Consider the following 17,979-nt stretch of genomic DNA (forward strand, 5'->3'; position numbering starts at 1 on the left):
ATATGTTATTTTCTGTCCTTCTATAAATCTGCCCTTCTCCCCTACATCAAAATGTTATAATATTTTATTAGAAATAAGTACACATTAATACATTATGTATAGTCGAAAAAAGGTTCTTTCTCGGAAGTATAGCTTCTGCCGGGGGTCCTGTGGCCCACACAGCTTTTAGGATGACAAAATAATCGTTTTTCGTTTGGAATGGTATATAATTGAATTAAATTAATGTATGTATACAAAACATCTATTACAATAATATACTCGACAAATACTGTGCAGCAGAGCAGTGCCCACTATTCATTTTTTTTTTATTTGTACCTTACATTTTAATTTATTTTTAATAATTTAATATATTTTTATTAAGTACTGTAAATTAAACATACACTATTTAAATGTTTACTATTGTCTATATTATACATTTTACAATTCATAATTTAAATTATACTCTCACATCCATTATCACACCCACATCTCTTATAAGAATTATTATTTTTAAATTAAATTTTTTCATTTATTTAATAGATTTTTATGCATGCTTGATTAACCAATATACAAATAAAATACTAATACTAATACGTCATTATATAATAATTATTAATAATAATAATAATTTAACTCACGATTAACCAATGGCAACCAATAATTTTATTATTATTATTATAGCTTTAAAACCCATAGCAACCATTTATAAACAAAAATTTCCACCGTAAATCTTGAAATTTCCGTTTGAGCACCTCCCCGGGTTGTACCTAGGGGTATGAAAAATAGTTTACTTCACTCTCTCAGACCTACTGAATATACACACCAGTGGCGTTTAGTACTTTTTGTAGGGAGCGGATGACAAGAATTTAAGCTTACAGGTTCACATAATCATAAGCGATTCTCACGGGAACGCCACGCTTATGGCTATTTGATTTTGCTTCCATATGCACAGAGAATTATACTTAAAAGAGTTAATTAATCAAAATTTTTTCACGGGCAACGCCGGGTTATTCAGCTAGTATATATATATATATATATATATAATGAGTTGTTGCGTTAACAATTAGAACGCATTACTATTATACGCCTGATGTGTTTTCGTGTGCCGCCCACCTCGCACCAGCAAAAACGGTGCCTACTCGTGGCTCATATTGCTAGGACGGGGAAAAATGGAGTACCGGTATTTTGCTCTGTCGGCCGATACCAGGCTATTGTGGTTGGCACGAACAGGCGACAGGCGACAGAGGGGGGTCACATGCACGCAGATAATTGATAACAATGAGTGACCGATACTCTGGTTGCTTCGGTCAAGGTATAGTGATCGCCGGTGTGAGGAGACCTTATATATTATACAGTTATACCTAAACCACAGGTATAAGGAGGGGAGCGTGTGTGCGACTGATGCACAGGTGGTGCGGTCATTGATCGGGGGAGACCTGAGGTCCGCGGCATACATTGCCTTATCGCACGCGGCGCTCATGATAGTGTACCTGTAATATATTATATATTATTATAATTAATGCACTTTCGTGTGCGTTATTTGTGTTGGACGTCACACATAATTATTCCGATATCATAATATTTTAATTATTGATATAGTAATTCAAACGATTATAATAATATATTAAACATGACATTTCATTTTGTAATAATTATATATTTGTATACAATATAATAATATACCTATACCGTTAAACTTCCATATTAAGAAGTCTTACGGGGCATACAAAAAATACGTATCATGGAGAATTTAGTTAAATAGAATTGAATTAACTTGGTTCTAATTTGGTTTAGTTCTCAAAAAATTTTGTTATATGGAAGTTTCACTGTATTAAAATGTACAATGTATGATAAAAGAATTCATTTAATTTTGATTTTTTTCTAATATAATTATTCCGTTACGTACGTAATTACCAATTAGTATTATTTTTATTATTGCCAAATAGTATGTTGACATATTTATTTTGAAATTAGCATATGTAGTATATAGCATATATGTGTATTAAGTTATGATTAAATAAGTTCACCTGTATTTATGCTGTTTTTAACAACTTTACAATAAGCGGTTTAAATAGTAAGATACACGTTGTAAATTACATGCAAATTATACTTTTATTTGATATTTTTGATAGGATAATTATACTGGTAACACCTGAATTATGAGCATGAGTATTTATATACTATGTACATCATCGATTACCCGACACCTGTAGGGTCACCACCACATTTGCTTGGTCGCAGCCGCTGTTGTTTTTGTTGTTGTTGTAATGTGTTGTTCGTTCACCCTCGGACTATCGGGTGACGGTCCTGGCCGATTCAATTGTTCTACTCCATGGCTGGGGACATAGCGCACTTGATTTAAAAATTGCGTCGCGCTGATGACCACAATCAGGAGCGAAACGGCGACTGATAGATCGGCAGCAACGCAATACCGTGGTGGTGGCCTTTTAGGTGTATATCGATATAATGCGAAATACGATATGACATTTGCTTATCTTTTGCTGTATGTGTGTGCGGTTGGGTCTGGGTACGCCTTATCTCGCCGGACTTTATATTGTGGCATATATAAATATATGTATATAATATATACGACACATAAATGTATACCAGTTTCAGTTAGTACCACAGGGGATAATTTAGTCACGTTACAGAACCCGCCGGACAGATTTGTATGAGTATCATGCGCATAATCTGTCCCAAAAATAATGTGAAATTATACCTGTGGAGAATTTAGATTTAAGCAGTTCCCCCCTTTTTTTAAATTTATACAGTGGTATAAACCTTAGTAATACTTTTTTATTTTTTTTTTCATTTTTTTTCATTTTAATTTTTAATTTTTTAAACATGCAGAAATTATAATTGTATCATCTCTGAGTTGATTACCATATTCATTCGTCTTGGGGTGGATAATACTTTTTTAGATGAATGCAGTTAAACGTCTCACGAGTCAATCTCGACTCGGGATGTATAAGTATATATGCATTACGGTTACGTATTTCCGATATCTCAAAACGGCCCTTATATAATAAAAAAACTTCGATATGTGTTTGTCAATCGCACTACTGAGTTTGTGTGTCTTAACTAACACGCTGTCACCGATCCTATAGATAATAGGATTGATTCGTCGCGTCGCCTGTGTGCCTCTCGACGCTTCTCAGCGTTTGTACATTGTACTTCTCGCGCTATAGTTATTCGGTCGATGTTACTTATGACTGAACTTGGGGGAAAATCTACGATATCAACAAGTGGACCTTTCCCCGTGATATTTAAAAATAATTCGGCCGGTGTAGAGTGTGTTGATTCGTGTCTCACGTTATTTAACACCCATTAAACATATCCTACGTATTTAGGCCAACTCTGATGTCTATTGTAGCAATAGGTTCCGAATAACCGCCCTATTTCACGCATGACCCTCTCCGCGGGATTTGACTGTGGGTGATACACACTGATCTTATACGGCTGGACACCAAGTTTACATAAGGATTGTTGCCAGATTTTATTTGTAAATTGTTTACCATGGTCAGAAATGATAGTTTTTGGTTTTACGTACGTGGGTATATAGTCGGTTAATATTCTCTTCATACATACTTTCGCTGTGGCTTTGCATAACGGGAAAAGTTTAACAAATCGAGTTAAGTTTTCGAGTACTACTAGGATATAGGCATATAGATATTGTCCCGTCGGTAATGGACCAACTAACACTGACACCATCTCGACCTCGGGATTATAGTTAATTACTTTACTACGTTGACATATGTCGCAGGCACGTACTACTTCGCGGACCGTTCTGAAAAAACGTCCAAAATAAATGTGTTTACAAAGTGCATGTGCTGTTTTTACCGACCGAGGATGCCCATAATAGTCGTGAAACGCAATAATTAAAGTTCGCTCTAAATGTTTTGGTGTGTAAATAGACCACGGCGAAGCACTAAGATCGGACTTTCGTATAAACAAGATATGATTATGTACTACGTAGTATTTCGACATTTGTTTACTCAAACAATTATTACCGTTGAGATTATCACGAATTTTTAATAATTTATTGTGTCGTTTCTGCTCGTTGGACATTCTGTATAGAATTTGGGTTAAAGAGCTGGGTAACGTGGGAGGTATCATCATAGATAAAATTACTGGTTGTCTATTGTCGTTGACGTCATCACGTCCAACTGGGTGTCGAGGCAGTGTATCTACAGGGTTTTCTTTACCTGGGCAATGACGAATTTTTAAGTTGTATTATTGTAACAAAAGTGTCCACCTGGATAACCGTGCATTTCATAGCTTGCACGTAAGGAGAAATATCAAAGCTTGATAATCGGTGTATAACTCTATCGGGTACCCTAATATATATATCCTGCAATGAGGGTTCGGCTCGTGAACAAAATTGTGTGTTGTACATTATTATGATTGACTTGAAAAAGTTCGGCACCGAACCCTAAGATAGAAGCGTTGGTCTGGACCCAAAACGTTTAATTGAAATCGGGATGCGTTAGGGATACCTGTTTACTGAATACATTTTTGATCTCTTGAAAGGTCGTTCTTTCGGATTGTCCAAATTCCCAAACTATTTTTTCAATAAACGAGCTATTGGTACTTATAATGTTGAATGATGTTGTGAGAATTTCCTATAAAAATTACAAAATCCTATAAATGACTGCAAGTCTTTCCAGTTTCGGGGCTCTGGAAATTCTCTGATTGCTTGAGTCTTTTCGAGATCCATAGAGAACCCCCATTCCGAGATATAGTGACCTAAGAATTTTTTTTCTGTTTAGCGAAATGACACTTGTTATATTTGAGCGTTAAATTTGCATTCAATATTTTGTTGAACATCCATTGAATGTTTCGGATATGTTCACTGAAAGTTTGTGACGCAATCAATATGTCATCTACATATATGTGTATATCTTTGGGTAGGACCGAACTAATATATTCAGGGGCCATCGGAGATAGTGCCATCTCGAGTCCTTTACCAAACGCTGCGTTTGAAACATTCAACCCAAATGGCACCACGCAGAACTGGTAAGAGCGACCGTCATACGAGAAGCTGGTATATTTGCGGAAATCTGGGTCCAACGGTATCTGCCATTATCCCAAAATAAAATCAAGAGTAGTGAAGTACTTTTTGTCGTGGAACTTTGCGAAAATATCATCTACGCGTAGGTTCAAACACCGTGTTCAATTTACGCGCATCGAGACACAGCCGTATTGACCCATCGGTTTTTTGAACACTCAAAATTGGGTTGTTATACGCTTACCCAGATCGCTCAATCACCCCCCGGTACAACATTCGATTTAGTTCACGTTGTATCGTGGGACGCCGTGAAAATGGAACGGGATAGAGATTTAATCGGAATGGCTTGTGGTCAATGACCTTAAATTGATACGAGGAGTAATTATGCCACCCGGGACGGTTTTGAATTATTTCTTGATAATCAGCCAGTAATTGGTCTAATTGTTGTTGTTCATCGTTGTCTAACATGCTACCAGTTATTTGATTACTACTAATGGCATTTTGATGGTTTATCGATAATATGCCGGTGTCACCTTTGTACTCTAATGGGTATGATATACTGGTTTCGTTATCAACGTGGTTATATTCATCGTTAAGCGACATATGATTTAATATGGTGTCGATACGGGGATTAATGTTATCGGACGTAATAATTACGGCTTGACTACCATTCCAGAACGGAGAGGAAATAATTTTATCATTTTAATTAATTATAAGTTTGTTATCGGTTAACCAATCATTTCCACAGAATAAGTTGCGTTGATAGACTAGGAACAATTAGAAATATAGCATTTGATTTAACATTGTGCATGTAAATTTCCAAAAACGTCTGAGTATGGATTTCTTATTCTTACCTAGTAGGGAAGTTGAAACAGTGATAACGGTAGTTGGTAACATAGGTAAATTCTGTTTTGGGAATTTTTTTGTAGAAATTTAAAGAAAATTTCAGACATGGCCGAAACTGATGGACTGGTATCCAATATGGCAGAGTATTTGTGATTAAAAATTTTAATGTACATTTCCGGAATAAACGGCGGTTTTTCGGGTTGAGGTAGATTTTCTGTTAATGGGTGTGATAGTATATTTATGGTATGAGGATTGTTGACAATGAGAGGGGACGTGACCTCGGTCCTTACGAAGCCAGTCCACTCGCGTTTCCCTGGTCGGGTCCGTTTACCTGGTCATCTGTCGTTCCATGGTTCATATTTGTCGTTGATGGGGCAGCACCGTTACTGTTCTCGGGGCGATTTGAGTTTTGATAGTTATAACGATAATTGTAGTTCCTATTATTATTATTACGGCTGTTGGATTGATAATTCGAATTAAAATTTCGACCATGATATCGAGAATTATCATTTGTGTTACCGTTATCTTGAGATGAATTGTTAGCATTACTGACCTCATTACCGTCATGATTTGTGGCATTATTGATAGTGATTTGATTATTTTGATTGTTATTCGTCGGCTTGGGAGTATACTCATAATAACTGATTTCATTAGTTAACTCATCCACGGTTTGTAATCGAAGGTTACGAATTGTGATGGAAATCAATCGGGGATAGTGCGATAGTAGTCTTTTAATCTTCTCCATCTCTGGAATTACTGAACTTTGTTGATCCAATCAATGGTGTGTTCTTGTAGACTCGATGTATCTTGATGACAATGTGGGCGATAGAATTCATTTCGTACTTTACTTGTTTAATCAGGCACCAAAAATGTCGTCGAAAACGTTCAACAAATTGGTTAAACAGGACTATGGGACCTAGAGTGTAAGACCATTTTTTAGCCCTACTACTGAGTCTACTGTATGCGGCGTTAATTTTTGTTGTGTCGGTGAACTCTTGGTTTTGAAAATAATTGTTAAGCTTTTCAAGAAATTCTTCGGGGTGTATCGGATCAATATTACCGTTAAATTCCGGGATGATATCTTTTATTTTTTCTGTGCAACTAGTGAAACTTTGGTTAAAATTACAGGGTGGAAGTATCCTGGAGCATTCTTGTGACGTCATCGTACTGGGTGTTCCAAAACACTCGAAGTAGTCCCGTGTATTTGAATTGTTTTGATTACATTTTCCACCGCAGCAAGACGTTAGGCTTGACAGTTCTTCCTTCGTTTCACGTTTATAATTCGCTATGTAATGATCAGCATATTGCTTACACTTAGTTCGAACTTTCTGTTGTTCGGATTGACATTGTCCACTGGTGGAACCTAGATCTGCACGTAATTCCTCAATATTCTTGTGAAGTTTGAGTCGAACTTATTAATATGCTTTGGTGGCGGTCGAACCTATCATTAATTTCTATACGATTTCCCTCGATCTTATTGATCTCAGCGAGACTGGTTCTAAAGTCCGTACTTAAATCGATCCAGTTCTGTTCAAGTTTGTCGTTAGTTGAGTGCACTACATGTTCGTTCGATGGAATTGTGGATTAAATTAAATTTCCTGTTTGACTCTTCGCTTTGATTTAGGATCACTTCATTTTGAGTCTGGACTTGGTCAAACATCCGTTGGAAGTAGTCCTGATCGTCCAGAACTTGGATCATATTGACCTGCGGTAGCGTCGATTTTCCAACCTATATCAAAATCGGAGGCGGGCAGATTGATATCATATGGCCGGGATGGGTCGTAGCGTTCCGGGGGGCGAGTATCGCGTTTGTCGGCGCTTTGCATCTAATTAGACTGCTTAGTCTAGATAAGGGTTTTTTATTTTCATTTTTATTTTAGAAACGTGTATGCCTACGGTCCTTTCAGTTGATTAAGATTAATTGCCGAGTATTATAATTTATATATTAATTGATCAGGTGAACATATATGCATATATATATATGATATTTGATAGATAATGAGGTGAAAATATTATGATACGTACTCGAGGGGTATAGCGTCAATTAAGTAATTGAACATTTAATAAATCAAACAATCTTAGTGCCGTGCAATGATTTTAGTATTGTTCGGATTATAATGATACATTAACTCACGCAGTTTAGAGTTTGGACTGTAACAGCTTTGACGGTGAAATTATACTAAACCCATCGATAATGATATAATTTAATGGATTGTTACAAATACTAACCAGATATATCAATATTATATAACACTGGGTTATTATTTAAATTCCCTGTGTTTAATTATTATTTTAAACCAGGTTTAGAGAGTTAGACTGATCACTGGGACGCGACTATTGTCGTTTGTATTCTTTTTTTTCGGTGTTTTTATTGTGCGTTGTGTCACTGTCAATTCCATCACCGTCGAAGTCACCGTCTTATTAACCGTCTTATTCGTCCTCTTATTCACCGTTAAAACCACCGTCACCGAAGTCAACGCACTTTCACTGGCGTTGTCTACGTACGTCTTTATATATTATAATTTATAAGTTATTTTGTGTTATTTTATTCGTCACCCCCGACGAATCCCCCAGATTGGCCAGTCCCAGTGCATCTCTTTACGGTTAATTATATTTAGTTTTTTTTTTTTCGAATTTTTAAAAATAGTAGTCTGCCGTTCCCGGCAACATTAGAAAATACAGTTGTTACCATTAATTAACCCACCAATACAGTCCACTAACCTAAGCAGAGCTAACATTTGGTCCTTCGGGCTGGATATACAACATTTACAATTTAATATTTTAAGTGATTTGAATCATTGTTGGATTTTAGACATTTAATCGTTAGTTGTATGATCAATGAATTAGGCCATTACGTTATAATTATAATATGAAAATTAGAAGAATCGACTTGGACTTTGTGCTCATTACGCTTTAATTCGGATACTACCGCTATCGCTAGGCGCCAAGCGGTTTGCGCGAATATCAGAATATCAGTACACACCGTACCGCAAGAGCAACGTGGATCCACACTACCCGTATGTAGTTATAAACATTGCACAATACGTTTGGTATGTTATAATTAAAAAAAAAAACTAGGTCACGTATTTATACACGAACAATTTATTGTTGCAACTTCTTATACACATACAATATTCAACAATGGGCGTTTATGAAAAGGCAAAAGCTCACATATCAAAGTTGAAAATAGAACTCGACGTGTGTATGAGGCAGGTGAGGCAATCAAAGGAGATTCGAACGATACAAAGGCAAAAATTAAATTTAAGATAATGTACGCAACTCTAGAAAAGTTATCTGAAGATTTTGAAACGTAGCTGTCGATAATTATTCGATATCAGTGCAAAGGAGCAGTGGAGCAGGAAGACAAAGGGGAAACTGAAAAATGGCAAGCTAAATTTGAAGATTTGTATATCGGCTGTAAAATTCTTGCAGATGAGTATCTGCCCGAGGTTGCGGCTGAGTCAGCGTTAAATAGAACTTTTTTCGAACAAAAACCACTTAATTCTGCAAATACCTATTTTCCAGTAGAAAAATTGTTTGTTCCAATATTTAGGGGAAGTACAATAGAGTACAAGAGTTTTCGAAACATGCTCGATACACTGGTACACGAAACTAATATGTCACCGGTGCTTAAATTTGGATATATGAAATCCAGATTGAAAGGAGACCCTTAAAACTAATCGGAAATCTGATGCTGACGGCCTGTAATTATGAGCTAGCCTTATTACAGCTAAATGTATGGCATTCAAACCGTCGTATCATCTTGACGAGTTGTCTAATGCACCTAATGCATTCTACGATGATGGTGGTTCAATAAAAACACCATTGAACACCATCGTTGAGTCCACCGGAGCATTACAAAACTTATCATACTCCGTAGCTCAATGGGATCCAATTCTGTTATATTTGTTTCAAAGAAATCGGACCAAAATCTCAGGACACAGTGGGAATTTTTAGTAGACACTACAGAAGGTCCAACGGTATTAGAGTTTGTCACGTACCTCACCAAGTATTGTAAATAAGCCACTGTATGCCAAGCCAACGATAAACACCTGCAACGAGCAGAGGAAACAAGTTGTCAAAAACCACCGCTTTACTCAGTGATCGAACAGAACAATAACTGACCAATTATTGGAAAATCGGTTCAAACGGTTTCCTCAGTTCCGTGACGAGTACCACAACGCAATGAAAGACTATCTGGACTTAGGTCATATGTCTCAAATAAAACTGAAATCAGTCGATGAACAGACGGGCGCGTATTATATTCCCCACCAGGCAATGCTGCGTCCGGAGAGTACAACTACAAGAATATGTGATGTTTTTGACGCTTCGGCAAAGTCTTCTTCAGGACAATCTTTAAACGATAACCTTTGGTGTGGAGCAAAACTACAACAGGAATTACCCAGCATAATCTTACGTTTCAGACTACATTCCGTTGTATTTACTGCTGACGTAAAGCAAATGTTCCGTAAAAAAAAAATGACTGGAGGTCGTACCAACGTCTACTATACCGTTTCACGCAAAATGAACCGATTCAAAAGTACGAAATGAATAGGGTGATGTTTGGTCCGAAATCCTCGCCGTTCCTAGCCATTTGGACCCTACATAAAATGGTAAAGGATGAAGCCGCTAATATGCCCACCGTGACAGCGGTCATACAGCATGATTTGTATGTGGATGATGTGGCGACAGGAGCAGAAACCGAAGAACTGGCTATGAAACTTCAAAAAAACCTCGTGGAAGTTTTCGCATAAGGCCAATTCAAATTTAGAAAATGGTCAAGTAACTCAGAAAAATTATTGGCTTCTATTTCCATTGACTATAGGTACACACAACCAGTCACCCTCATCAAGCAAGAGTCTGAGCAAACCAAGGTACTTGGTTTAAACTGGGACCCAAAAGCTGATGTACTTAGTTATAAATACCAACCGAATCCTGTGAAGTATAGTAAACGTGCTATACTTTCGGAAATAGCTCGTATTTACGATCCTCTTGGGCTTTTATCACCAGTTACCACAGACCTCAAGAGACTCATGAAATATCTCTGGTTGGTAGCAGTCGGTTGGGATGAACCCATCCCTGAAGAAGTGGCGACCGTGTGGAACGAATATCATCAGGAATTGCCCGTATTGGCGACGTTAAAAATTCCTCATCTTGTCACACATACTTGTGCGTCGTATGAGTTGCACGGATTTAGCGATAGCTCAGAGGCAGCGTACGCAGCGGTCGTATACATACGTGAAACTTCAGAAAGCCAAACCAATTGTCACCTTCTAATGGGAAAGTCAAAGATAGCTCCAGCTTCAAAGGTTTCTGTCCCACGGTTGGAGTTTTGCGGCGCGTGGCTTCATGCCTGTCTCATCAATTACGTTCAGCAACATCTCGAAGTGTTAAAGATATTGAACGTTACTGCTTGGACGGATTCTACGGTAGTATTATCTTTGATTCGGACACCAACGGTAAGACTAAAGACGTTTGTAGAAAAACGTGTAGCAAAAATACAACAGCTAACCGACACGAAAATCTGGCGCCATATTCCAACCCGTGACAACCTCGCCGACTGTGCGTTCCGAGGACTTGGGCCCAACGATCTAGCTACACGAGTTATGTTGGAAAGGTCTAACATTCCTACGTCAACCTGAGAACACGTGGCCTGTGGAAGGTACAAGGCGTCCCGCTAGTTGTCCAGAGGAAGACGTTGAGCAGAAGCGGATCACACTACTCACCCAAGTTATCGACGATGAATGCCGTATACTGCGGCAATCAGATAACTTGTCCAAAGTGCTAAGACTTACTGCTGAGGATAATTGACCAGCTAAGAAAAAAAACCATTCCACATTAGACGTCACCACTGACGACAGAGGAGACCGACAGAGCGCTACGGTTCCTGATATGTTGGACACAACAGGCTTTCTTTGCAGACGGTAAGAAAGCACTCAGTGCCGGTAAAAGTGGCGTGGCCCTGTTCATTTGCGAAGGCTCACCTTCTTCTTGGACAACGAGGATCTTCTCAGGGTGGGCTGTCGCTTAGAGCATGAATTTATACCATACACTGAAAAACATCCTCTTCTCTTGTCAAAAACTGCTCGACTGTCCGAGTTATTAATCGACTACATCCACCGTACAAAAGGTCACCCCAGACCACAAACGATGCAAAATCTGTTGCGCCAGAACTACTGAATACTTTCGTCGCGTAGTGTTATTAAAAAGAGAGTACACAGATGCGTACCATGTTTTCGTGCGAAGCCTCGTCCAGCACAGCCATTTATGGGTAATCTACCTCAGTTCCGTCTAAATTAAGTAAAGCCATTTAGCAAGGTCGGCGTGGACTTTGCGGGCCTTTTTGACGTGAAAGCAGCCATGATACGTAAGATCAAAATAACCAAAACCTATATATGTACATTCATCTGCCTGGTCACTACCACTGTTCATATCAAACTCGTTTCCGATTTATCGACCCCTCTTTTCATCGCTGGTCTGAACCGCTTCATCAGCCATAGAGGCCGATGCACGGATATCTATAGTGACTGTGACACAAATTTCATGGGAACACATCGGTACTTAAAGGAGATAGAGACTATAATCCAGAGGGCTGATTTTTCCAACAACGTTCTTGAACATCAAATTCGATGGAATTTTAACTCACCCTCGGCGCCACACATGGGAGGGATATAGGAGTCCGCCGTAAAATCAATAAAGTCACTTTTACATTGTGTAATCCAGAACACCGTTCTCACATACGAAGAACTTAACACAGTACTCCACCAAGTAGAAGCCTCGCTAAATTCAATCCTTAAGTGCCATGTCATCGGATCCAAACGACTACAGGACCCTTATGGTGGTTCACTTCTTGACCCTGGAACCACTTGTAAGGATTCCTAGTCCCAAGGATGTCCCAGGTCTTGTTACGATGAGCTCCCACAAACGATGGTCACTGACCCAACAGATTCAGTATCATTTCTGGACCAGGTGGAAAAATGAGTATTTGCATTCTTTACAGGAGAGACCCAAGTGGAATTGTCCCGACAAGAGCCTGCAGCTCGATGATCTAGTCATCATCAAAGAACCAACTCCTCCACTCAAATGGAGTACCGCAAGAGTAATCGAAGTAGTAAATATGTAGTCACAATACAGTCCACTAACCTAAGCAGGTTAGGCATTATTTTAATAACAATCTAATATTAATGTATTATGCTGTTTGAAATTAAAACAGCTAATGCATTTATACTTTATAGCAATATAGTAATCAGCGTTTGAAAATTATTAAAAATTAATATACCTGATGATAATTCCATAATACTTTTCCCAAATTTGTTGTGGTTCCAATATTCAATAGACATAAGTTATTTGTAATAATACGGTGTATTTCGCTAACGCGTACGACTTGCCTTCTAAAAAGCACAATAAATTATTAGTCTACAAAAACCACAATCCACAGTAGTTGTTAAACTTGTAATTACCTACTGATTAATAATTTTTCTTTCATTACTCGGCGCTGTTGATTATTTATTATATAATTGTTTTGTATTATTTTAATTATGACTGCCAAAAAAGAGTTAATAGTGGATATCAAAATCGTAAACAAACTTTGTTAAAAGACAAAATAAATACTTAATGTTATTACTTATTACTTATTAGTTATTAACCATTGCAGATAAATTCAAAACATGTTTAAAAAAATATAATATTAATTCACGGTAAACCCTATTTAGTTTTATTAAATTTATTTTTTATTTTGTTCATATTAATAACATATTATATGATCCATGAAGTAGGTACCTAAATATCTATATATATCATACACCCAATTTTATCTTTAGTGAGGGGGAGGACGAGGAGAGTTCATGATATTATTAAACAATATTCAACGCCAATATTTAAAAAAGCACATATTATTGTAAAACAAATCTTTTCTTTACTCATAATCTAAAAGGTTCCCATAACACCCATTTTTCCCATAGTTAGACTCCTTAAGGGGCGTCAATTTTTTTTACCCCACGGAGCAAAATTTCTAAATGTGGTTTATGTGGTTATTGAATGTATTGTGCGTGAAAAATGTTTCGCCCGTTCATTTACGGTAGAAAAGAGACTGACGCCCGCTGGGCGCTGTCTAGATTGTACTCGGACGACCTTCCAACTGGTAACCATCGTGTGTGCGAGTGGTTACGTGTACGGGTGATGGGTGGTTGATAAGTCGCAATATCTCATAATTTTGTGGGTGCTGAGTGGTAGCTGTACGCTGTTCCTTGAAGAACTGCGCCATGCTAGTTCCAGCGCTAGCAAATGTGAGTCGTGATTCAAAGTTTTCGTTTCGGTCGATTGGTCAAAATATTTGTTTGATTCGTGGCGGCTTTGAAAAGCTTATCGTTCTCTGCACGCGTGGTCTCGCCCTGATTTGTGGTCAACTGGAGCTTGGACTGCTGTGTACCGGCGACAGTCCATGGACAGTGGACGTTTGCATACCAATGAAGCTAGCAATGTTATACCCGGACAGTGGCGTATTCGTGTTTTCAGAAATTTGCGTGGGTAAGAAACGACGTACGTCACACCAGCCCACTACATATCCAAATATGGTAAGTAACCTTTAGGTCCAGGAGTACCATCTCTGATTAAAGTTAACCGGAGTTTAATTGGTCGAATTTGCCCTGTTAAATATCTGTTATCAGCTGATTAAGCTTAATCGAAGTTTAATCGTAGACGGCCCTTAGTTTGATATTTTAGTATTTGTATGACCATCTCCGTCATTTGTATGCCACTTGAAATCGAGTTATAACACAAATAGAATGGATGGGCTGGCGAAATGTCACCCCAGCCCGCCCCATATTCAAAATCAAAATTTTGCTACACTTTAGAAACGCACGTTAGCGGGTTCTAGACCGGTCTCTCGTAAATATTCCTCCAGCCTAATTATCAAACTTTGATCAAGATATGCTAATTTTAAAACACACTCACAACATAACTCAGCCTTCGACAACTGTTGTTACGTTTTACCGGCTATAGTGTAATACCAACATGAACAGTTATACTACAAAATGTGGTGGTTATACTGTTAAGCGGTGGGCGTGCTTGCGCCTGGTGTATGGTGAATAGCGAAAAATATGAGAGAATACACCAGTAATAAACAACAATCACGACCAAATTTACAACGACGTAAAAAATGGTTAGCTGATATGTACTTAACTCCGACGAATAAAAAAAACCAAATTTAACCCTTTTTAATTTAGCCTATTTTCTTCCTAGAGGTCTAATCTACCCACGAACATTCATTTTATAATAATCAAAATTAATAAACATGACCGATTAACCAATAGCAACCAATATATAATTATACATAATTATACACTTCTAGCTGATCCCGTGCACTTCATTGCCCGTTAAATGTACCAGCTCTATATGACTCAAACTTTGTTCAATTCGTTATTTTATATTCGGTGTATGGTGTTCAAAATTCATCTTAAATTCTCCGTTACCCGGAATAAAAATTCTGATTCGCAGCAGTATATTATCAGGTAGGCAATCTATCTGCGGTAGATCGTGGACCCCGTGCTGTTTGTACGTAAGTGTATGATTCAACTCTAAAGTATAAAAGTTATACCAAGTTTGTCGTATTCCACCTATGGTGGATTAATATAATCAATTAATACAAAATCCTAACCTAACCTAACCGTACTAATATCAGATGAATAAAAGAAAACCAAATTTAACCATTTTTGAATTAGCCTGTCTTCTTCCCAGAGGTCTAATCTACACAAAAACATTAATTTATATATCTATACTTTAATATATAAAGCTGTAGAGTTTGTTTGTTTGAACGTGCTAATCTCAGGAACTACTATTTGAAATGAAAAATTATTTTCTTGTTGTCCATTCATCGAGGAAGGCTATAGGCTATATCATAACACCACGCTACTACAAATTTATAGAAGCCTGGGGAAGTGCTCAAACAGGAATATTGAGATTTACGGTGGAAGTGTTTGTTTATATAAAGGTCGCTATTGGTTTATAGAAGAATAATTTTAAAAAAAATTTGAGCCAAATCGGACCAGCCGTTCTCGATTGATGAGGTAACGTACATTTTTCAAGCTCCATTTTTGTATAAATAGATTATCATTGAATATGTTTATTTATTAATTAATAGTAATAATTATACTAAATAATAGTATAATACTATTGATATTATAATCTATATATATAAAAATAAGTGTACATTTTGAATAAATTTTATAACTCAAGATGCACCAAACCGATTTCGATAAAAATTTCAGTGCATATTAAAATTAATATGGAGATGGTTTCTGTGAAGTTTGTACGCTGTGGAATAAGTGGTTCCGGAGTTATAGCCTCTTAAGTGCACACCTGGTGACATGGCCAAAAACAACAACAACGTCTATACAATTATTTTTATCTATATATATAACCCATAGCAACCATTAAAAAACAAAAATGTCTATCGTAAATCTCAAAATTCCTGTTTGAGCACCTACCGGGGGTTATCACTTCCCTTTTTAAATTAGCCTATGACACTCACAAAGAATGTGGCTTTGTATTAGTGAAAGAATTTTCGAAATCGGTTCAGTAGTTTCGGAGTTTATCCCTAACAAACAATCAAATCTTTCCTCTTTATAATATTAGTATAGATTATTATTTTAATCTGCAACAATAAACTACATTTTTATTTTATTTTTTTCTGGACAGATGGCACCACTGTTGTATTTTTGACACCCAGACTTTCTAATTATCCAGTAGATTTTTCTAAAATTTTCTTTCATAAAAACTTTCTCCATGAAATACTCTTTTGCTTAAAAAAAATCAAAAAGATCTGATAAGTAGTTCCAGAGTTTAGCCTGTACAGAGATTTTGATTTCACATTTATATAGTGAGATATTATGATTTTTTTGACCCAGAAAGACAAGACAGAAATTAAGTCTTGATATTTTATACGCACTTAAAGGTTGAACTACGACATATTTTCAACACAAATCAATGGATGCATCAAATAAAAAAAGATTTAAAAAATATGAAAGTTCAAAGAAAGATATTATTGATGATATTGAACTACGAGTAGATAATACACAAAAAGTAAATAATAATCGTACAGAATATAACGACCTAAAAACAGCAAAAAAAAAAAAAAATAATAAATCAAGCAAAAATAATCAATATTTTTACCTACAACTTTTTTTTATTAAATACTGATTTTTTTTTATCAAATATAGATTTCGGAGTCAGTCGTACAAATCCATGCTAATCACGTGCTAAATATTGGCACAAACAGTTTTTTTACTTTCGCAAAATTTCCATTTAGGTGGTGCTGGTGAGACGCACAAAATAGTCGAAGGGGTTTTGCTCACGAACCAGACACGTGCGAATTTTGGTGTCTGTTGGGCAAATTTATGCGAGTCATGTGCTACATTTTGGCATATTAAGTGTGTTATTATTATTAATTTTTCATGTTGGGTGGTGCTGGCAAGATGTTTCCCCAGCACCACACATAATTTTTTGTCATGGAGGTGTAAATTTTGTCATGCAAATGTTGATGATAATCGTGCAAATTCATGCTAATAACATGCTAATTTCCTGTAAAAAGAAATTTTTAATTTGTGAATGGGTGGTGCTGGCAAGACGGCAGTGTGTATTATCAGGTCAGCAATCTACTGGAGATAGATCACGGACTCCATGTGGTTTGTATGTAAGTGTATAATTTAACTCTATAGTATTAAAGTTATACCAAGTTTGTCATTTTTACTCAATTAAACCTACAATGGATTAATACAATCAACTTTTACAAAATCTTAACCCAATCTAACCCTAATAAAATCTGACAAATAAAAAAAAACCAAACATTCGAATGTATAGATAAAGAAGAAATATAAAAAAAATGCAAAAAATTGATCCACCAAAACCGTGGATCGATCTTGAGACATTTTGTACTAAAATACATTCCAATAAAAACACTCCAACATACTCCTTGTAAAAAAACTTTAAGTATAAAAAAACTACTCTACAACTTGTGATATAATTTTAAAGGTAATTAAGTTTAAAAAGAAAAATCAAAAGTCTATCACTAGAACTTGTTCACTAGAAGTTTTTTATTAACATAACCATGTTTGGAAAAAATCAGTGATTCCCAAAATGGTAATATTTTT

General features: G+C 36.6%; 1 protein-coding gene across 1 annotated transcript; it reads left to right on the top strand.

Annotated features, from left to right (window-relative positions):
• The first annotated feature begins 10,607 nt into the window (after positions 1-10,607).
• Positions 10,608-11,475, top strand: LOC132940586 (uncharacterized). Its single transcript, XM_061008316.1, has 2 exons — positions 10,608-10,615; positions 10,659-11,475. Exons 1-2 carry the CDS (start codon positions 10,608-10,610, stop codon positions 11,473-11,475), a joined length of 825 nt encoding a protein of 274 aa, XP_060864299.1.
• Positions 11,476-17,979: the final 6,504 nt, after the last annotated feature.

Source organism: Metopolophium dirhodum, chromosome 1 (genome assembly GCF_019925205.1).
Source record: "Metopolophium dirhodum isolate CAU chromosome 1, ASM1992520v1, whole genome shotgun sequence".
NCBI classification, from domain to species: Eukaryota; Metazoa; Arthropoda; class Insecta; order Hemiptera; family Aphididae; genus Metopolophium; species Metopolophium dirhodum.